Source organism: Symphalangus syndactylus, chromosome 1 (assembly GCF_028878055.3).
Source record: "Symphalangus syndactylus isolate Jambi chromosome 1, NHGRI_mSymSyn1-v2.1_pri, whole genome shotgun sequence".
NCBI classification, from domain to species: Eukaryota; Metazoa; Chordata; class Mammalia; order Primates; family Hylobatidae; genus Symphalangus; species Symphalangus syndactylus.
The window spans coordinates 53338061-53362138 of record NC_072423.2 but is presented as its reverse complement, the minus strand read 5'-3'; the positions used below and the strand labels follow the sequence as shown (position 1 = coordinate 53362138).

At 37.2% G+C, this 24078-nt stretch overlaps 1 protein-coding gene across 5 annotated transcripts in view; it reads right to left on the bottom strand.

The window, feature by feature from the left end:
* Positions 1-24078, bottom strand: part of CCDC178 (coiled-coil domain containing 178) — a 515586-nt gene that overhangs the window by 380590 nt on the left and 110918 nt on the right. For all 5 annotated transcript variants that reach the window (XR_010113908.1, XR_010113927.1, XM_063610669.1 and 2 more), the window contains exon 11: positions 14744-14886. Coding sequence is in view for 3 of the 5 variants with exons in the window: in XM_063610669.1 (XP_063466739.1) it covers positions 14744-14886 (143 nt within the window). In the remaining 2 variants the exon portion in view is untranslated. The remainder of the gene's footprint in view (positions 1-14743; positions 14887-24078) is intronic.

Sequence of the window (24078 nt, the reverse complement as noted above, 5' to 3'; positions counted from 1 at the left end):
TTTTGGCCAATTACTCCCATTTGGAATGAGTTTATTTACCCAATGCTTGTACCCCCATTGTGTCTAGGGAGTAACTAACTTGCCTTTGATTTTACAGGTGCATAGGCAGAAGGGACTTGCCTTGTCTCAGATGAGACTCCACTTAGACTTTTGAGTTAGTGCTGGAATGAGTTAAGAATTTGGGGAACTGTTGGAAGGGCATGATTGTGTTTTGAAATGTGAGCACATGAGATTTGGGAGGGGCCAGGGGTGGAATGATATGTTTTGGTTGTGTCCCTACCCAAATATCATCTTGAATTGTAGTTCTCACAATCCCTGTGTGCTGTGAGAGGGACCCAGTGGGAGGTAATTGAATGATGGGGCAGTTCCCCCATGCTATTCTCATGATAGCGAGTAAGCTCTCACAAGATCTAATGGTTTTATAAGAGGCTTCCCCCTTCATTCAGCTCCCATACTTCTTCCTGCCACCACGTGAAGAAGGATGTGTTTGCTTCCCTTTCCACCATAATTGTAAGTTTCCTGAGGCCTCACCAGCCTTGCAGAACTGTGAGTCAATTAAACCTCTTTTCTTTATAAATAACCCAGTGTCAGGCAGTTCTTTATACTAGCATGAGAATGGACTAATACAGTAAGCTTTGATAAATAAAAATGGTTTTTAAATTATTGATAAAACAAAAATTTTAAAAAGTCTTCAAAATTGTTGGCATACATTTTTATCTTGTTTTAATAATTATTTTATATTTATATCTGCTTGATATTTTAAGATGTCAAGGTTTGGCATAAATGACATGAGGCTATAAACATAGCCAAAAATAAGCTTTGTGTTTTTTGACAAAAAACAAATTTAATATTAGCTCATTCCACAAAAACTGCTAAAACTTGTGAATCAGTGGTAAAAATACCCATGTATTTAACCCATGTGTTTAAGGTTCTTACTTAGGTGAATACCTGATATTCACAGGCCAAAAAAATGGCCAATAAAAAATAATGACTGGAAATAATGACTAGCTTTGTCTAATATCCAAGTTTTCGGAAGTACTCTAGATAAACTATTAAAAATTGAAAGAATTAAATACACATAAATAGGATACAAGCTTGTAGAAACACTTTGTGTAATTCAAAATCTTAAAATTATTTTAAATTGAATAATAAATGCTTATTAAATGTCTCAGTTATTTCCAATTAAAAAGGGGTTATAACATGAAAAAACATGTTTCTAAAAATTATGAAGTGGTTTCATCTATAAAATGCCGACATCTGAAAAACAGTTCATGATTTCTTTTTTCCTAGGCTTTCACTAAAATTTAAGGTTATTGAGAAAAAGAATTCTAATGAATCTATAGTTCTGTAAGTTGTGTTCTTATTGAGAAAAAATAATAACTTTATGTAATTTGGAGATTAAAACTCATTTATAAAACAATATTTTAAAAACTAAGTAGGAAAGATGTAAAAGTGTTATAGACATAAAGATGTATTTTTGTATAAGAAATGTTATAAAAATAATTTTGTATGCAAAAGGATCTTATATGGTAAATATTTGTCCCAAAACAAAATGATTATTGTTTTATTTGTTTGTTTGTTTTGTTGAGATGGAGTCTCACTCTGTCACTAAGCTGGAGTGCAGTGGCACCATCTTGGCTCACTCCAGCTCCTGGGTTCAAGCAATTCCCCTGCTTCAGCCTTCTGGGTGGCTGGGACTACAGGTGCATACCACCATGCCCAGCTAATTTTTGTATTTTAGTAGAGATGGGGTTTCACCATGTTGGCCAGGGTGGTCTCAATCTCCTGACCTCATGATCCACCCACCTCGGCCTCCCAAAGTGCTGGGATTACAGGTGTACACCACGCCTGGACAATGATTGGTTATTCTAAAAGAGATAGTATAGGACAAATCAAAAGGTCCACACATGTAGATGGCCTATGTTTGTCATGATAAAGTTTGTGAAAGAATATTTAAAAGATAAATTGTACATGGAATTAAGTTGGCTATAATTAAAAAGAAATTATTGGCTGGCCACTGTATATCACACCTGTAATCCCAGCACTTTGGGAGGCCAAGGGTAGATTGCTTGAGCCCAGAAGTTTGAGATCAACCTGGGAAGCAAACTGAAATCCCATCTCTACAAGAAACAAAAATTCGCCAGGCGTAGTGGCATGTGCCTCTAGTCCCAGCTATTCAAGGGGCTAGGGTGGGAGAATTGCTTGAGCCCAGGAGGTGGAAGTTGCAGTGAGCTGAGATTGCACCACTGAATTCCAGCTTATGTGACAGAGTGAGACCCCCTCTGAAAAAAATAATTATAATAGTTTAAGATTGGCCCCCTATGTTAAAACAATATTTTCTTAAGGTATTATTTTATTGTCAATGAAATTACAAGACAGTTTTATTTTTAACTCTGTTAAGAATCTTTGACATACAGTTCCCTTATTCCCAATGGCCTCTGCAGGCAACACTTTCCCTGCCTACTAATCACCCTTGGACTCCTTTCAGGGAGTCAACCCAGACAGTAACCCAGAGTGGGGCATCTTGCCAGTCTTCCTCTATGATGTCCTGGCATGTCTCCAATGGAAAAAAAGAGGTGGGTACTCTATATGTACGTTCTCTTCACAACTTTAGATCTTTATAACTGAAAGTCTCATTCTAAAGGACTAAGGAAAGATCTTTAGGGATTCAAACCCTCATTTCAAGTATTATAAGATTCATCATCGTAACTGGGAAGATGTTCAGTCCCTTTGGTACATTCTCCTCACTGGAGCAGGAAAACAAAACAAAACAAAAAACAAACAACAACAACAACAACAAAAACTGTTCTCTAATGGACTTGGGAGGAAGTGGGACTGAGCCCGTAAGTACAAGACAAACAATCCTATTTTATGTCTAAGAGCACATCAGACATTAGACATAAACTCTTAAAAGTAAATTTAGAGCCAGACACTCTCATCTCAAGACTAGTAGACCTGGCCAATAAGGTATTTGACAACTGGGGTAGGGAGGAGGAACATAATAAAGACAGAGAGGCCACATGGCAATCCTACCAATGGGCTATTGCTCTCCAGTGCCAGCTGGATAACTCACAGGATACCTATCAATAGAGAACCTTAGCTCCAGTGAGTGTCCCTCAGTCCCCTAACCAGGAGAAAGGATCCTGAAGACCTAGGAGACTAGGACCACACCAATGTGCCTTCTTCAATGTGCCTCTTCTTCAGAGAGGGTCACTGGGAAAAGGCCTGTCTCCTCCACATCTGAAGGGAAGGGACAGAGGGCTTGTGCCACCAAGGTGCTTCACACAGAAAGATGGTCCAAGTAGGAAAAGAGATTGACAGGGCCTAGGGACTCCTCAGTTGGCCCTACAGGTATCCTGCAAGGAGCTACAGCTTTTACTGGACGTAGGGTGCAAGACTATTGATTTCTTGGTTGACACAGGAACAACCTACAAGGTTTTGAACACCCCCTGTGGTAGACTTACCCACCAAAATTGCAGGATTATAGGAGTGTGAAGGAAGACAAAAGATAGCATCTTTATTGAGCCTCTAAAATATAAACTAGCTCAACCAAGAGGCACTAAAAGGGATAGTACTAGTAATTAATGAGCTTAGAAAACAGGGATTCTTGAGGGCCCGCCAAGCCCCATGCAATATCCCTATCATCTCTGTTAAGAAACTAAATGGAAAATATCAATTTGTACAAGATTTTAAGGAAATTAATGAGGTAACAGAAAACATGCACCCAGTGGTAACTAATTCTTATATTCTACCATGTTACTCTGTCCCTGAATTGGATGTAGTACTCAGTCCTGGATCTAAAAGATGCCTTTTAGATGCTTTTTTCTGCCTTCCACTGGGTATAGACTCTCAGTCCCTCTTTGCTTTCAAATATCAGGATCCCCAGACAAGCAAGAGATGAACTGTGTTAACTCAGGGGTTAAAAAACCTCCTGCACAATATTTGGAGAAACCTTAACAAGGGACCTGGGGGATCTGACACTTTTGAATGGATGGCAGCATGTGACCAAGCATTCCAAAACCCTAAAACCCAGCTCATGAGGCCCCAGCAGTATCCCTACCCAACATAAGCAAACTTTTCTATCTTTATGTTCATGAGAGACGAGGAATTGCCCTAGGAGTACTAACTCAAAGGTTGGGCCCACTGAGCCAGGTAGTGGTCTACTTTTCCAAGCAGCTGGACTCAGTTGCTAAAGGCTAGCCACCTTGCCTTTGATCTGTTGCAGCTATGAAACTCCTTTTAAAAGAAACAGAAAGTTAACCTTTGTGCACCTGCTAACCATTTGGGCTTCCCATCATACTCAGACTATCATAAAAGAAATCTGGGTGGAATGGCTATCGCTACACAGGGCTCTCCAGTTACCGATAATGCTTATTGATAATTACCACATAATGTTGAAGATGTTTAACAGCTTGAATCTGACCACCCTCCTTCCATCTGAAGATGGTCACTTATCTCACAACCGCTTAGGGGTGACAAAGGGAGTGTACTCCAGTGGGCCAGGCCTTAAAAGTAAACCTATTAAAAATGTGGAAGCCTAATGGTTCACCAATAGGAGTAGCTATATGCAAGAGGAACAGAGGAGGGCAGGTTATCCTATAGTCTCTTTAACAGGTGTAAAAGCTGGTGCTCTTCCAGGGGGATGCTCTTCACCAAAGGCAGAGCTTGTTGCTCCAGCCCATGCATTAGAGTTGGAGGAAGGGAAGGTCCTCAATGAATACAATAGTTCCAGGTACACCTATTCCATCTTACATGCACATAGGGCTATTTGGAAGAAAGGGGCATATTAACCTTTGTTAATAAACAGGTAAAAAATGGTGTTGTTATTTTAAGGTTATTAGAGGCTGTAAGAAAACCAGCCCAGGTGGCAGCAGTTCACTGCCATGGCCACCAAAAGGGAGGGGCTGAGATAATTAAAAGAAATAATAAAGCTGACCTTATGTCAAAACAGACAAAGGGTCATTTCCAAATGCCACTTTTGCCTTCCTTCCAGGGTCCTACTCCTTTTATCCCAGTTTTCTCTCAAAAAATGGAATAAAAGCCTCCAAATGTAGTTATATCAAAAGTCCTGACCATCCAGGATGGCTAATAAACCCTCATAAACTTCTTTTCCCAAAAGCAGTTACATTGCAGGCCATTTTTTTAAAAAAGCCCATTCTAACACTCTGGTCAGGAAGTCCTTTATAACTGGCTTTGCAAAAGTATGACTGGGATCTTCATGGAGCTACAACTTCAGGGAGCTAATCAAAGAGGTGGTTGAGACTTGCCCCACTTGCTGTGTTAATATTAATACCCACCCCACATGGGAGAGCCAAAAATAGGCCACTCAGCTGGTCCAATACAAAGGCAGATGCCCAGGGGAAGATTGCCAAACTGATTTCAGAGTTAAGCTCAGAGCCTCAGGACACCATTAATGCCTAAAGCCTTTGCCACCAAAACTGAAATCGCACATGAAGTGGCGAAGGTGCTATTAAAAGAAATTGTGCCTAGATTCAGGCTGCCATGGTCAATCCAAAGTGGTAACAGACTAGCATTCATATCCTTAATTACTAAGGCTATTTCTCGGGATCTAAAAATTAAATGGTGCCTACATGCCGCCTGGAGCCCACAGTCTTCAGGTAAAGTAAAGCACACCAACCAGACAGACCCTCAAAAGGACTTTAGCCAAATTATGCCAGAAAACTAATCTCTCATGGATTTTGTATCATCCCATGTCCTTGCTAAAAATGAGAATAGTTCCACAAAGAAAAATAAAACTGAGGCCTCGTGAGCTAAGACTGGTCCAAGTCTGGTCAGATAACCAGGAGGTCCTCAGAAATATTGAAAAAAATAAGAGATGCCACCCAAATTTTAAAAAGTAATAAAAGCCCTTCAGGCCTATAGAAACTGAAAATTACCTTCACTGTGGGATCTGACCCTCCATCCCTTCCAACTGGATACTGTGCTTACTTAAAAACCTGCAGGTCGGGGAGACCACAAGATCATTTACGACCTAAATATACGAGCCCATATCTGGTAATGCTCATAAATAACTCTGCCTTATTGTTACCAGGAGTGATGCCTTAAGTTCACCACACCTGAGTAAAAGCAGCCTCAGAACCTAAGGAAAAAAGTCCCACTAATCAAGCTGAATTGCTTTCAGATCTAAGATTCCTGCTCAAAATGATCGACAGGAAACCTTAAAATACATGACATCCTGGAGAATGAGCCCTAGGGCACCGAATCCCCAGAGAAGTCAAAATGTTTAATGGTTTCCTGTCCCCCTCTCACCTGAGGAATAAAAGGCAATTAGGCTTATTCTTGCTGGTACTGGGATAGCAGGTGGTCTCATAGCCCCTAGGGAAGGTTGGCCTACCATGAATTTACCCTCTGCAACCTCAGAACAGGTATAGAAATTATAGCCTATAAGACCAGTGATGCCCTTACCCTCCTCAAAGTCTCCCTAGACTCACTAACTAATACTGTGCTTGATAATCATCTGACTTTTGATTATCTCTTGGCAAAAGAAGGTGAGGTACGCATGGTCACCAGCTCTTTCTGTTGTGCTTGGGTAAGCAATTCAAGATTAACAACAACGAAAAGACATTAAAATCATCTACAACCAGGCCAAGTGTTTGCACCAATTTAACCTAAAGGGCACAGACCCAAGGAATATGAAAATGATAAAACAGGCCAGCCCTGATTTCACCCGGTTTTTACCCTTCCTGGGCCCTTTAGCTACCATCCTACTTATCTTGATCTTCAGGCTCTGTCTCCTAAACTCTCTGGTCTCTTTTATGTGTAAGCAAATCGAGGCCATACAGGCATATAAAAAGGTAGGCTTATACCCAGGAGATAAACAGACCTACCTAAGACTAGCTAGGGAAAAAATTCACTCCTCTAACAGGCCCCATATTGTCAAAGGTGTTCGAACCAGAGTGACTCCATTTTGACTGGGGGCTAGGAAAATGAGGCTGGGCCTTGATAGGCTGCATTCTCAGAAATTTAGGCATTCCTAGCCTCTAGACGTTTATGTTAAGGGAACAAACTAATAATGTTTACTAAACAGACCCAGATTTGGGAGTGTCCATATATCCCGATATCTGGCAAACAAAGGCATTCCTAATTTTATGTTAAAGATAATAATACCGATTCTTGCAAAATATAGTAATTAAGAAAATTAATCCTTTATCACAAACCCTTGTAGCAGAGCACATCTCCCATATATACAAGCATTGTACCTAGAGTGGACACGTTCCTCCTCTTACTTTCGGAAACGTCCTAGTCTGTCTGTGGAGTATCTGTCCTTTTGAGAGGTGACAGCATGCTGGCAGCCTGGCAGCGCTCGCTCTCAGCGCCTCCTCGGCCTTGGCGCCCACTCTGGCCGAGCTTGAGGAGCCCTTCAGCCCGCCACTGCACTGTGGGAGACGCTTTCTGGGCTGGCCAAGGCCAGAGCCGGCTCCCTCAGCTTGCGGGGAGGTGTGGAGGGAGAGGCGCGGGCAGGAACCGGGGCTGCGCGCGGCCCTTGCGGGACGGCGCGATTCCATAGGTGTGAGCTCAGAGGGCCCCACACTCCCAGCGGTCGCCTGCAAGCCCCAGGCAGTAAGGGGCCTAGCACCTGGGCCAGCAGCTGCTGCGCTGGATTTCTCACCGGGCCTTAGCTGCCTCCCGGAGGGGCAGGGCTCCCAACCTGCAGCCTGCCATGCCTGAGCCCCCCGCACCCCTCCCCCGCACGCCGTGGGCTCCTGCACGGCCCTAGCCTCCCTGACGAGCGCCGCCCCCTGCTGGACGGCGCCTGGAGCGCGGGCGCAGGGCACTCCTGGCAGCTCCACCTGCGGCCTCGGTGCGAGATCCACTGAGTGAAGCCAGCTGGGCTCCTGAGTCTAGTGGGGACTTAGAGAACCTTTATGTCTAGCTAAGGGATTGTAAATACACCAGTCAGTACCCTGTATCTAGCTCAAGGCTTGTAAACACACCAATCAGCACCCTGTGTCTAGCTCAGGGTTTGTGGATGCACCAATCGGCACTCTGTATCTAGCTAATCTGGTGGCGACTTGGAGAATCTTTATGTCTAGCTTAGGGATTGTGAATGCACCCATTGGCACTCTGTATCTAGCTCAAGGTCTGTAAATGCACCAATCAGCACTCTGTGTCTAGCTCAGGGTTTGTAAATATACCAATGGACACTCTGTATCTAGCTAATCTAGTAGGGACATGGAGAACTTTTGTGTCTAGCTCAGGGATTGTAAATGCACCAATCAGCACCCTGTCAAAACGGACCAATCAGCTCTCTGTAAAACAGACCAATGGGCTCTCTGTAAAATAGACTAATCAGCAGGATGTGGATGGGGCCAGATAAGAGAATAAAATCAGGCCGCCCAAGCCAGCAGGGGTCCCCTTCCACACTGTGGAAGCTTTGTTCTTTCGTTCTTTGCAATAAATCTTGCTACTGCTCACTCTTTGGGTCCACACTGCCTTTATGAGCTGTAACACTCACCGCGAAGGTCTGCAGCTTCACTCCTGAAGCCAGCGAGACCACAAACCCACCGGGAGGAACGAACAACTCCAGATGTGCCACCTTAAGAGCTGTAACACTCACCGCGAAGGTCTGCAGCTTCACTCCTGAGCCAGCGAGACCACGAACCCACCAGAAGGAAGAAACTCCGAACATATCCGAACATCAGAAGGAACAAACTCTGGACACGCTGCCTTTAAGAACTGTAACACTCACCGCAAGCATCCGCGGCTTCATTCTTGAAGTCAGTGCGACCAAGAACCCACCAATTCCAGACACACTTTCACCACTTTACCTCTCTTAATAAACTTGCTTTTGCCTTGCACTGTGGACTCACCCTGAATTCTTTCTTGCACGAGATCCAAGAGCGCTCTCTTGGGGTCTGGATTGGGACCCCTTTCCTGTAACAATATTAACACCCAACTTCAGATTGAGGAAGTTGTAGAAGACAGACTTTTACTCCTCAGCACCCTTCAAGAATGAGGAGTGAATACACAGAAAAGGGGGGATTTGTTATCCAGTGTAATGCCTACATGACATAGCTGAATTTCTACCCTGCCTTAACTCTGCTTATCTTTAAGAAACAGAACACCTGTGATTAAAAAAAGTTTCCTTTGTAACCAGACCAGCTGAGACAGGTTTAAACCAAGATAGCCAACCAAAGGACTTCAAAAGGACCTCAGGCCTTATTATAATTTCATTTCCATGCTAAATGATAGTCCCAGCAGCACCGTGACCATTGCCAATCCCCATGAAACAACTGGAAGAAGGCATAGGAGGACAAAAATGAAGCAGCACTCTGGTTCTGGGAAGTTGACTACCTATTTCTGGAAAAGATAAGAATATTCCCCCCCTTGCTTTTAATGTCCAACCTCCTCATTAAATAAATCCTATATTTTAGCCCCCTCATCCTTCACTAGTGGAGAAGTTGAGTTGTAAGCCATGTTACTATTTCTCAATTCCATGGTCTGCACTGCTTAACGCTCACTTTTGGTTTTGTGTATTGGTATTGTGACTCCAAACAAGGAAAGATCCCATCTTCTGGGAGAGTGGCTTTGTCAGTAACATGAATATCAGGGAGGAGAAGCTGAGATCATTGGAAGCCATGTCAGATGCTGCTAACAACAGAGTCCTTTGGTCAATTGCATTTCTCATAGTTGGTGGTCGCCAAGGTGCAGTCATATGGTCTTCATGTTAAACTCAGGACAAAAGGAAATGATTTAAATAGATAATAAGCCAGAAGAAATTCTTCAGAAGGCTTGAAAACAGAAAATGTGAGAAAATGATCAAGAAGCATGGAGTACACAATAAGAAAATCTAATATATGTTTAATTTGAGCACAAGACATAGAAAATGGGACCAAGGAAGTTGTTCAAAAAGATTACGACTCAGAATGCTCAAGATTAATGAAAAATCCAATACATAGAAACAAGATGACTAACAAATCCCACTGGAATAAATAAAAATTAACACCTAGAATATCTTGAAAAATAAAATTAATTAAAATTCATAACAAAGAGATGGTCTTAAAAACAGGCAAAACAGCCAAAGAAAAAAATATATAGATTAGATGCATAAAACTGAAAGTCAAATGGTCAGCTTCCTTCTTAATGGCAAAAATGAAAATTAATAGATTATGAAATGTTATAATTAATATATGAAGGTCAACTAAGAATCAACAATTCTATGAAAAAAGAAAATATCTTTCAAACAAAAATTCTGAAAGTTTATCATCAGGAAAACTTTGCTAAAGGTTATGCTAAAGGATCTACTTCAGCCAGAAAGTACTCTTTTTTTTAAATATATATATTTTTTATTATACTTTAAGTTCTAGGGTACATGTGCACAACGTGCAGGTTTGTTACATATGTATACATGCACCATGTTGGTGTGCTGCACCCATTAACTCATAATTTACATTAGGTATATCTCCTAATGCTATCCCTCCCCACTCCCTCCACCCACGACAGGCCCCAGTGTGTGATGTTCCCCTTCCTGTGTCCATGTGTTCTCATTGTTCAGTTCCCACCTATGAGTGAGAACATGGGTTTTTTTTTGTCCTTGTGATAGTTTGCTGAGAATGACGGTTTCCAGCTTCATCCATGTCCCTACAAAGGACATGAACTCATCCTTTTTTATGGCTGCATAGTATTCCATGGTGTATATGTGCCACATTTTCTTAATCCAGTCTATCATTGTTGGACATTTGGGTCGGTTCCAAGTCTTTGCTATTGTGAATAGTGCCGCAATAAACATACGTGTGCATGTGTCTTTATAGCAGCATGATTTATAATCCTTTGGGTATATACCCAGTAATGGGATGGCTGGGTCAAATGGTATTTCTAGTTCTAGATGCTTGAGGAATCGCCACACTGTCTTCCACAATGGTTGAACTAGTTTACAGTCCCACCAACAGTGTAAAAGTGTTCCTATTTCTCTACATCCTCTCCAGCACCTGTTGTTTCCTGACTTTTTAATGATTGCCATTCTAACTGGTGTGAGATGGTATCTCATTGTGGTTTTGATTTGCATTTCTCTGATGGCCAGTGATGATGAGCATTTTTTCATGCATCTGTTGGCTGCATAAATGTCTTCTTTTGAGAAGTGTCTGTTCATATTCTTTGCCCACTTTTTGATGGGGTTGTTTTCTTCTTGTAAATTTGTTTGAGTTCTTTGTAGCAAGGCTGGTTCAACATATGCAAATCAATAAATGTAATCCAGCATATAAACAGAACCAATGACAAAAACCAGATGATTATCTCAATAGATGCAGAAAAGGCCTTTGACAAAATTCAACAGCCCTTCATGCTAAAAACTCTTGATAAATTAGGTATCGATGGGACGTATTTCAAAATAATAAGAGCTATTTATCACAAACCCACAGCCAATATCATACTGAATGGGCAAAAACTGGAAGCATTCCCTTTGAAAACTGGCACAAGACAGGGATGCCCTCTCTCACCACTTCTATTCAACATAGTGTTGGAAGTGCTGGCCAGGGCAATCAGGCAGGAAAGAGAAATAAAGGGTATTCAATTAGGAAAAGAGGAAGTCAAATTGTCCCTGTTTACAGATGACATGATAGTATATTTAGAAAACCCCATCGTTTCAGCCCAAAATCTCCTTAAGCTGATAAGCAACTTCAGCAAAGTCTCAGGATACAAAATCAATGTGCAAAAATAACAAGCATTCTTATACACCAATGACAGACAAACAGAGAGCCAAATCATGAGTGAACTCCCATTCACAATTGCTTCAAAGAGAATAAAATACCTAGGAATCCAACTTACAAGGGATGTGAAGGACTCTTCAAGGAGAACTACAAACCACTGCTCAATGAAATAAAAGAGGACACAAACAAATGGAAGAACATTCCATGCTCATGGATAGGAAGAATCAATATTGTGAAAATGGCCATACTGCCCGAGGTAATTTATAGATTCAATGCCATCCCCATCAAGCTACCAATGACTTTCTTCACAGAATTGGAAAAAACTACTTTAAAGTTCATATGGAACCAAAAAAGAGCCCACATTGCCAAGTCAATCCTAAGCCAAAAGAACAAAGCTAGAGGCATCATGCTACCTGACTTCAAACTATATTACAAGGCTACAGTAACCAAAACAGCATGGTACTGGTACGAAAACAGAGACAGAGACCAATGGAATATAACAGAGCCCTCAGAAATAACACCACACATCTACAACCATCTGATCTTTGACAAACCTGACAAAAACAAGAAATGGGGAAAGGATTCCCTATTTAATAAATGGTGCTGGGAAAACTGGCTAGCCATAGCAGAAAGCTGAAACTGGATCCCTTCCTTACACCTTATACAAAAATTAATTCAGGATGGATTAATGACTTACATGTTAGACCTAAAACCATAAAAACCCTAGAAGAAAACCTAGGCAATACCATTCAGGACATAGGCATGGGCAGGGACTTCATGTCTAAAACACCAAAAGCAGTGGCAACAAAAGCCAAAATTGACAAATGGGATGTAATCAAACTAAAGAGCTTCTGCACAGCAAAAGAAACTACCATCAGAGTGAACAGGCAACCTACAGAATGGGAGAAAATTTTTGTAATCTACTCATCTGACAAACGGCTAATATCCAGAATCTACAAAGAAAGTAATCTTAGATGAAAAGCCTAACATTTATGAAGGAAAAAATAAAAATAGTTATTTTGTGGGTAAATTTAAAAAATAACCTTGACTACTTAAAACAATAATAATGTACTTATCTGTTGTACAATGAAATATTCAGGAACAGCAACAAATATTTTATTCAGAAGAAATGTAATAACTAGAGTAAAATGTTTCTTAGTTCGTTTTATTGTCCAGCAGGATAACAGTATCAGATGTTTTTAGAGTCTGACAACATTAAGTTTGCCTGTGGTGGTAATTAATAGGATTTCCTACTAAAAGAATAGAAACAAAATTATAGTAATCAAATTCAAGAAATAATAAAATACCAGTAATCAACATGAAGAAAGGCAATAAAAAAGAAAAAATACAACAAATGTGGCAAATAGAGTAAGTTATGTGGTAGTTTATATCCAAATATATTAGTGATTCATGAACGCACTTAATGGTCCACCCTTGAAAATATTTTCAAACTGAAAAAAATGCATCTACATGGTGTTTACAACAGATGTATCTAAAATATAAAAACTTTAAGGCATTAAGATTAATTGAAAATATTCATCAAAAGAAAGCTAGCACAACTGTATTCATGCCTTAATTGAGTTTAAGCAAAAATGTTCCAAGAGTCAAAGAATGTCAATTCATAATGATAAAGGAGGTTAATTGGTATCCCAGGAGGATATTAACAATTTCAAATTTGCATGCACCTGAGAATATAGCCTCAAAATATAGGAAGCAAAAACTGATAAAAATAATTATGTAGACAGATGTATCACCATAGTGGGCAGTTATAGACCTTCCTCATTACTTGACAGAAAAAGTAAAAAAGAAAAATTAATAAATGGAGCAATGCTTCTCAAACATCACCTCGGGGTCTTTTAAAAGTGCAGATTCTCATTTAATAGGTCTGTGTTGAGTCTGATTTTCTGAATTTTGAATGAACACCTGGATAATGTTAATGTTGTGGTATAAAGATTAACCTTCATGCTTAGTAAACTTGATCTAATGAAAGAGTAACAACAGTACACTCAACAAATAAAGAATGAATGTTATTCTCAATTACACAGGAGTACATGCCAAAACATGCATTCTTAATTAAGACTAAACAATTTTCATGGTTTGAAACAATATAAATTTTTCTCATGGAAATACAATTCAACTGGAAAGCACTAATAAAAATTAATTAGAACTCAACATAGAAATTTTAAAAATACATATTTCTTAATAACCCATGGGTCAAAGAAGAAATCATGATAAAAATTAGAAAATATATCCAATTGATCAAATATAACTAATCAGGTTAGTTATAAAAGAGATTTCTTTATTAACTAAATAGATAATATTTAAGTACATGTTGAAATATACATTGGATGTGAGGAAATATAAACACCTTAAGAAATGAATGTTATCTAGGTTGTGAAATTTTGTATAAATTGATTTTGCTTATATGTATATGACTCTAACTCCCATAGTGGCTATAAGTTCTCTTATACTAAATCATTGATCAATTTGAATAAACAAAAATGCTATTACATCACACAGAATCATAAAGAAGTTATAGTCAACAAAAGGAACTGAAGGAATATCAGAAAATAAATACATCAGGAACAAATGTAGAAAAGAAAAAACTCTCAATAAATAATATCCCAAAATAATCTATATATTTAAATATTTTATTTCATTGGTAGTCAAATAAATTCAAGTTGAAATATTACATGCTAAGTTTACAACTCATTTATTGATATCTAATTTGTTTTTAATCATATCCCATGCTGGATTTTTTTTTAAATAGTTACTTTTGCACACATAGTAGGGATATTTATCGTTATAACATGTCCTCAGGCAATTTCACAATATATATGAAGAGCTTTAAGATGACACAGAAATATAGTACTTTAGGGATTTATGCACACATAATTTTACATATATGAAATATACATCTTTTTATTTACATATAAACTTGGTGATAAGACAGGTATGAATAATTTAAAATTTTATTTTTCTCTTTATCTAAATTTTCCATATAGAAATATACATTACATTTTTACTTAATATTTAATTTCTAAATGCTATAATTAGTGTTTGTGAAAAATTCTTACTTGTAGGCCTCTATGGTTTTTTCATCCTGGTAAATATCTTTATCCATCTCTTCTTTAATTTGCTGAGCCTTCAATCTGGCATTTTCACAGGCTTCTAAAGCTTCTTTAAGTTCTTCATTAACTTTTCTGTGTAGGTCCATTACCTAGAAATGAAAATATTTTTGCTTATATTTGCACTTAATGGTTAATTAAAAATAATAACTTCAAGTTAGTGTAGTATTGATTTAGATCAAAAGTTCTTTAGAAACATTTTCTTCCCACATTTAGCCTATTGTTTGGTAAGTGGAATTTCAGCCCTGACAGGCATTAATGCTGGGAATGTATAAATGTTACTGAAGAAAATAATTTCAATATCCAAGTTAACATGTCCAAAATGAAATCATTATCTTTTCACTCATAAAAAATTTTTATTACTCAAATAATACTTTATTATTTAAAAAATCAGAAAACAAAGATGAACAATCGCAAACAAAGTCACCTGTACTCCTCTCCACTAAGAAAAACCATTATTCTTAGGTTGGTGCAAAAGTAATTGTGGCTTTTGCCATTAAAAGTATGCACCAACCTAATATCTTAGTCTAATACTTCAAAATATTCAGTTTTTACTCCTTTTACTAATGAACAAACATCATACTAATCTCCTGTTTTACTAATTAACAAACATCATACTAATGCTCATGTCTCCATCTCTTCCTTCTGTCTCTCTCTGTATATCGCAGTATCACATTACTTTTACTTAATATTCCCTTATATCACACATACTCATGATGCAACTCATTGTCAATTATATGAGCATTATGCACAGTTTGACATGCACAACGCATGTATGAGGGACATATAACATCAACAGTACTGTGATGCAGAACCATGTAAGGAAATTGCACAATATATAGTTATACTGCATGTTCTTGAATATTTTCTTCAAACATACTGTTAAAACAGAATTTTCTGAGTCATAAGGTATTAGCATATATTTTAAGAATTTTGATTAATATTGGTTGCCAAGTTACTCTCCAGAATAAGTGGTAACACTTTGTATTCTCACCAGTGGAACAGAAGAAAGCCCATGTTCCAAAACTCTTTCCAGCATTTTATATTACTTTTTCCTAATAATATTATTTAAATTGACAGGCCAAAAGGTTATCGTGTACATTTTACTAGAATTTGATGGCTGTTTCTGTAACAATTTTGGAATGATTGACATTTTTACTACAATAAGCCTTCCTGTCTTAGGATATATTATGTGTCTACATTAATTGTCTCTTTATTTTCTTTAATAAGATTTCATAATTGTAGTCTTAAATTGTCTATACCTTTATAAATTTCTTCATCAATATTTAATGACTTGCTAGTAAAGCAATTTTCTGTTTATATTTTTAACTATTTATTGAAAGTATGGAAAAAAACTTTATTTGTGCTAGTAAAAGTATGTTGTATTGGATGGTTTAGTTCTGGGAATACAAACTTATTTTGAAAACAATAGTCTTCTATTTGGTGTTTTAATTATAATAATATTAAAATAATTTTATTTCACAATTTTTAAATGTATATCTTTTATTTCATTTTATTGTCCTATTACATAGCTTTCTTCTGTTCCACTGGTGAGAATACAAAATTCCCCAAAATGATGTTAAATTATAATAGGGACGTCAGGTTTACCTGATTTGTTCCTATTATTACAGCTTTAGCATTTTAATGATTAATATGGATGCTTGTGTGAAATAGTTCTTTATTTAAATTAAGGTGTTTTTCAAATTTTAATTTTTTATTATAATTGCCAGTTTTAAATAATGAATACATCTTAAGCATCATTTGATAAAATTCTGTTTTTTAATCATGTTAATAAAATAAATTATACGCCTAGATTTTCTGCTGTTAAACCATTTGCACATTGCTATAATACATTTCTTTGGAGTGACATATTTTTCTTCTCTTACATTGAAGAATTCTTTGGCAAATAATTTATGTAATTTTTCAAGTATGTATTTATTGGTAACTTATATATGTAACGTTATTTTTATAGAATTTCCATAAAGTTTCAGTATTTAAATATGTCACCTTCATTTAATTTAAAAATTTCCCTCCTCTTCTTTGGACTAAATATTTAAAACAATATTGAAATTATTCATCTTTTACAGGTTAGATCATATGCAACTGCAATATCACCAGCTTTAGGGTTTATTATTAAGTGCAATAATTTGATATTTTATTTTTGAGTTTCCCTTTGATACTGGAATAATATCTACATACAAAATTTTTCTTGTGGTTAAGGTATTTTTGATAGTATAATTATTTTTTCTAGTTTTATGGGACGGTGATCTTACAACGCATCCTTTGAAATTTATCCTTCTAAATTTACTTAAGTTTATTTGTTGAAGTACAACTTATATAGTATAGAATGAGACAAGTTAAAGTGTACAATTCAGTGGCATTCGGTACATTCACAATGTTGTGCCAACATCACCCTTTTCTAGTTCCAAAACACTTTCATCATCCCAAAGGGGAACTCTGAACTCATTAAATGGTTACTCCCTAGTCTCCCCTTCCTATTTTAAAATATTCTCCTAGTGGGAAGACACAACGCAGTGAAACTGGGCTAGATGAAAGGCAGAATTCTGTCACTTACAGCTCCAAAGGAGAGATGGCTACCAGGTAGGGCTGTGTTAGGGGGTTCAGCTGGAGACAGGTTAGCAACAAGCTGGAGCTATAGGGGACAGCTTATGGGTGGCAAACAGTGGGTGTGGGTAGCTAAATTTCAGCAGATCTCTGTGGAGTGGCTAATTTTAATCATTTCAGCAGACTCTGAAGTACAGCGGGTGTCCCTGCTTGTCTGGGGCCTGTCTCTGTTGAGAATAGGATGGGTACATAGTGGCGTGGAATGTGAGGGCCCAGGAAGGGGTTGGATATGTGAGTTTAATCAGCTGCTCAAGAAAGGGAGGGCCAGCCTTTAGCCACGGCCTCAAAACTGGGTAAGACAACACAACACACTGTGTACTCTAAGAAGTAAAATATGTGCCTTGGCTACTCCATCATGCCTGGAATTCTGGAGGGGCTAGGTGTCCTTGCAAGCCTTGTTTTATGGCCTTAGCATAAGTGGAGACATGTGGGACCTTGATTTATATTTTGGCTATCTATGAGGCAAGGGATTCCCAGAGTTGTTTACTCTAAAGGGGGCAACTCTTTACTTCCCACTCTGTATCCCGTTGTTTTTGGGGTTTTTTTCAATTCTTTTTTTCTTGTTTTGGGCTTCTAGTCACCATCTTTGTCTGCTAACTTATATTGCATACCTTCTCGGTGGTTACAGAAAAAAGGGGATTGAGCAGCCCTCTGACCTAACTTGAAGGCAGCCTTCTCTCTCATTCGAAGACATCAAGTCTACCTCCCAGGTATTGGGGTGTGCACTTAAAGAGGTATAGCAGACTCCCTTTGTGAAAATGCAGTTAGCCCAAAGTATCAGTCCTTTGACATGTTGTAATGCAGCAGCATTTACTAAAGCCCAAGCACACTGGCTAGGGGTTTTGAATTTTGTGAGCAACTGGGTAACTTCAGCAGGCCTCTAGCCAGGGCCTTAAAACTGGGTCAAGATTGCATAATAAAAAAATAATAATTTTAAAGGGTTTTAAAACTGTATTACAAACAAAACATGACAAACGAAACTTGATATTACATTTCCCCCAGCCCTAGGCGGTCATTAATCTTTCTATGTCTATGGATTTACCTACACCGGATCTTTTACATAAATGAATTATGCAATATGTGACTTTTTGTGTCTAGCTTCTTTACTTAGCATAATGCTTTGACGTTTTATTCATGTTGTAGCATGTATCAGTACCTCATTTCTTTTTATGGCTTAATAATATTTCATTCCATTGACATATTGCATTTTGTTTATCTCAGTAAATAAACATTGGTCTGTTTCTTTTGGTTATTGTGAATAGTGGTACTAATATTTATGTACAAGTTTTTTTTTTGTTTTTGTTTTTTAGTCTCAGCTTTTGTTTCTTTTAGATATATACCTGGTGGTACAATTGCTGAAGAATATGGTAATTCTGTGTTTAGCTATTTTAGAAATAACCAAAATGTTTTCCATAGCGGCTGCACTATTTTTGCATTCCCACCAGCAAATTACAATGGTTCCAGTGTCTCTAGGGCATCCTTGCTACTTTCCATTTTATTTTTAATCCTATCCTAATGGGTATGACTGGTATCTTATTGCGGTTTTGATTTGCAATTTTTAAAGACTAATGATGTTGAACGTACATCTTTTCATGTGTTTGCTGCCCATTTGTATGTCTTTCTGAAGATATGTCTATCTATTCATTACTATGAACAGATATATAACAGATATATGTATATCTGTTCATGGCAAGTTCTCTATTTTAAATTTAGTTGTCTTTCAGTTGTCAAATTAGAAGAGTTCTTTATATATTCTGGGAACTATATCCGTTTGAGATATATATAATTTGCAATGTTTTCTTTCATTCTATAGGTTGTCTTTTTACTTTCTTGATAGTGTCCTTTGATGCAAGAATGCTTTTAATTTTGACTAAGTCCAATTTTTCTATTTTTTTCTCTTTCGTTACTTGTACTTTCAGTGTCATAGCTAAGAATCCATTTCCAAATCCAAGGTCATAAAGATTTATCCCTAGGTTTTTTTTTTTTTTTTTGAGACAGTCTTGCTCTGTTGCCAGGCTGGAGTGCAGTGGTGCCATCTCAGCTCACTGCAACCTCCACCTCCCAGGTTCAAGCGATTCTCCTGCCTCAGCCTTCTGGGTATCTGGGACTACAGGCCCATGCCACCACACCCAGCTAACTTTTGTATTTTTAGTAGAAATAGGGTTTCACCATGTTGGCCAGAATGGTCTTGATCTCTTGACCTCGTCATCCGCCCACCTCAGCCTCCCAAAGTGCTGGGATCACAGGCGTGAACCACTGCGCCTGGCTATCTGTAGGTTTTCTTTTAAGAGTTGTATAGTTTAAGCTCTTATATTTATGTCTTTGATTCACTTTGAGTTAATGTTTATATGGTGGGAGGTAGGGGTCTACTTTTCTTCTTTTGAATATATATGGATATTCAATGTCCCAGCATCATTTGTTGAAGAGGCTACACTTTCTTTCAATAAATGATTGTTCTTGCACCTTGTTAAAAATCAATTAGCCATAGATGTGTATGTTTATTTCTGAAATTTCAGTTCTACTTTATTTATCTATTTCTTTATACTTAGGCAAATATATTTTGCTTACTACAGCTTTGTAGTAAGTTTTGAAATTGGAAAATGTGACTTCTCCAATGTGGCCTTCTTTAACAATATTATTTTTGCTATCTGGGGTTCCTTGCAATTCCATGTGAATATTAGGGTAGGCTTTTCCATTTCTGCAAAAGATCATTGAGCTTTTGTTCTGGATTGCATTGACTTCATAGATATTTTTAGGTGCTATTGACACTTTAACAATATTGAGTCTTCCAATTCATGAATACAGGATGTCTTTCAATTTATTCAATTCTTATTCAATTTATTTCAGCAAAATATTATAGTTTTTGCTATAAAATCTTTCATCTTCTTAAAATTATTAGTATTTTATTATTTTTGATGACCCGTATATGGAATTGTTTTCTTAATTTTTTTTGGATTGTTCACCACTAATGTATAAAAATACAACTGAGATTTGTGTGTTGAGCTGAATTCTGCAAGTTTGCTAAATGTGATTTTTAGCACTAAGAGACTGTTTTGTGAATTCTTTGGTGTTTTCTATATATTAGATCATGTCCTCTGATAATAAAGAAAATTTGACTTTTTCATTTCTAATTTGTATGCCTTTTATTTCTTTTACTTGCCTAACTACTCTGGCTTGAACTTTCTGTACAATGTCAAATAGAAGTAGTAAAAGAGGGTATCCTTCTCTTATTTATGATCCTAGAGGAAAAGGTTTTTAAGTCTTTCACCATTATGTTCAGTATTACCTGTGGGTTTTACAAAAATGTCCTTATTCATAGTGAGCAAGTTTTCTTTTTCTAGTTTGTTGAGGGTTTTTATCATGTAAGAATTTTGGACTTTGTCCATTGTTTGTTCTTCAGCTGAGACAATTGTGTGTGTGTGTGTTTGTGTGTGTTTCCTTTATTTTATTCATGTGGTACATTAAACTGATTTATTTTCATATGTTGTATCACATATGTATTCCTGTGATAAATGCCATTTGTTCTTGATGTATAATCTTTTTAATATGCTGCTAGATTTGGGTTGCTAGGATTTTGTTGAGGATTTTTGCATCTATATTCATAAGGTATACTGGTCTATAATTTACTTCCTTGTGATATATGCATCAGGTTTTAGTAACTAGGTAATGCTGACATAGATGAGTTAGGAAGTGTTCCTTCCTCCTCTTCCTCTTTTCCTTTTGGAAGAGTTTGAGAGTTTGAGAATTATTAGAGTGTGTGTGTGTGTGTGTGTGTGTGTGTGTGTTTGGTATAATTCACTAGTGAATCCACTTGGTCCTGGGCTTTTTTTTTTTTTTTTTGGTGGAGGGGGGAGGTGGTTACTTATTCATTCCTTTACTTATTATACACCTGCTCAGATTTCCTATTTCTTCTTGATTCCATTTTATCTAGGTTATCTAATTTGTTGGCAAGAATTTTTATGGTCTCAATGTATGTATTTTTATTTCTCTCTGAGGAAGTATTTGGGCCTCTCAGTGCTCATAATTCTGCTTTTCATTTTTGAGTATTGTCAGTTATGCTCATTTTACCAAAGAAAAATGTGTTTACTTTTACTAAGATATCACTTTTCTTCTACCTTATATTAGAGAGTTTTCATATTTTGGCTGCATGACATTTATAGCCTTTCTTAATAGCATCTCAGTTTCATGATGGGGAGTTATTTTTTCTTGGGGAATTACTTTCCCTTGCATTGTACACCCACAGTGGATGGTTTCACAGAGTTTATGGCTCACACTACAGAAGACAAGAGGTCTAAACTCTCATTTTGACCCCTGGAATAGTTAGAAGGTCACCAGCTGACTTAAAGGCAGGTAAGCAGAAGCACTGATCTAGGAATTTAAGATGCGATGGAGTAGCACAATAATGATGAAATAAAAGAAGGGCAGTCATTGCATTAATGGTGACCATATGAGTCAGGCTTCTCTAGAGAAACAATCAATAGGAGCGAGGAAGATGGGGGAGAGAGACAGACTCATTTTAAGGAAAAGGCTCACATTATTTTGGAGGTACAAGTCCAAAATCTGCAGGGTAGGTTGGCAGGCTAAAGACCCAGGGAAAGGTTGCTGTCCCAGTCCAAAAGTAATGTGCTTACAGGATTCCTTCTTGCTCAGAGGAGGTCAGTTTTTGTTCTGTTAAGACCTTCAGTTGATTGCACAAGGCCTACCCACAATATGGAGAATAATATGTTTTACTCTAAATCTACCAATTCAAATGTTAATCTCGTCCAAAAAATGTACATTTATTGGAAACATCTGGAATAATGTTTGACCAAATATCTGGGCATCATGGCCCCATAAGTTGACAATTAAATTAACTGTAATTTTGGCCCTGATAAGCTTTACACAAACGTTGCTTTTTTTTTTTTTTTTTTTTTTTTTTGGTCTGCTAGCATGAATTCTTTCTTCCCATTCACAAGCCTGATCTTCCAGCTGCCCAACAACTCCACTTGCCCTGCTTATAATGTACCCAAGTTCACTATCAGGGAAAAACACAGTAAAACAAAGGGATACCAATTAAAACACATATAGACAAAATTTTAAAGAATGACAATAAAAATGTTAGCTAAATTGTGAGTTATACCAGTTAGGATTGAGTTTTGCTGTAAGTTACAGAAATAAACCAAATAAGTTGCTTAAACAAGGTTGCAGTTAACTTTCCTCTCACAGAACTATATCTGACTATCCTTTTACTCTTCAGCCATCCTGAGTTGTGGCTTCCATCCCCAAGGTTGCTTCATGATGTAAAATGGAAGTTAGAGCTGCAGCTATCATATCAAGGTTGCTGGAAGTTTAGTAAATAGCTTATTTGGCATTTTCTAAACTTCCAGCAACCTAGGTATGATAGCTGAGGCAAATGGCCAAATAGACTACCTGTGTGAGGCAGTCTATTTCAAAGAGATTTCCTAGAAATTGCAGCCAATAAGTCCTACCTATATCTCATTAGAAATACAATGAGAAAAGGGAAATTGAGAAATATCTTTCAGCCTGACACATTGTCATCCAACTATATAGGGGTTTATTACTAAAAAAGGAGGACAGTACTTGCATTCTTGTCCACAGTGGAGAAATGAGACTTCAGTATTGCCACTACTTCAGTAATAGAAATTGTTATAGGCACTCTGAAAAATAACTTGGTGTTATCTAATAAAATAGTAAATGTGTATAACCTACAGTCCAGTAAATACCCAACTAGGTATATAACCCCACTAGGAAAAATTCACATGCAGATACAGTGGAAGGTATTCATGTGTGATTATTGTTTACAGTCAAATAAGCAGTTTTGTTGCCAGATATTGGAAACAACTCAGATGGCCAACAGAAGATGAAATAGTAAGTAATTACATTGTGAAATATCTATTTGATGGAACATTGTAAGTAAAATGAATGAACTAGATCTATACATATCAACAGTAGCTTGATTAAACTAAAAAATTGTCAGATTAAAAAACAGGTTGCAGAATATTGCACAATGTATGGTACTATTTGTGTGATTAAAAATACTATGCATTGTTTATTTACACACATGCATATATATAATTATATAAATTATACAAATTTGGCTTATAAACACATGACATTCATTATGAAGATTGTCTTTGGTAAAGGAGGAATGAAAATGGAACTGTTGAGGGAAACACAGGAGACATTTAACAACTTGTTTTATTTACTTTAAAATGTTCAAAAATAAATATAATACAAATTTAAATTTGTTCATTTTGTGACAATTATCAATAAATTATTTTCATATTCCACAATAGGAGAGTTAAATATCTAACCATTAAGAATACTTTTATTTCATTTATATATTTTCATAAACAATGAAATTAATATATTTTGCTTGTATTTTTGCTCGATATGATTATGGCTTAAAAAAACCCCACAATTTTATCTTTCTGAAGTTCTTGTTTTGTTTTGCTTTGCTTTGAGACAGGGTCTCACTCTGTCATCCAGGATGGATTACAGTGGCACAATCACGGATCACTGCAACCTCAACCTCCAGGGGTCAAGCAATCCTCACACGTCAGCCTCAACCTCAAAGGGTCAAGCAAGCCTCCCACCTCAGCCTTCCAAGTAGAGGATACTACAGGCACGAGCCACCACATCTGGCTAATTTTTGTATG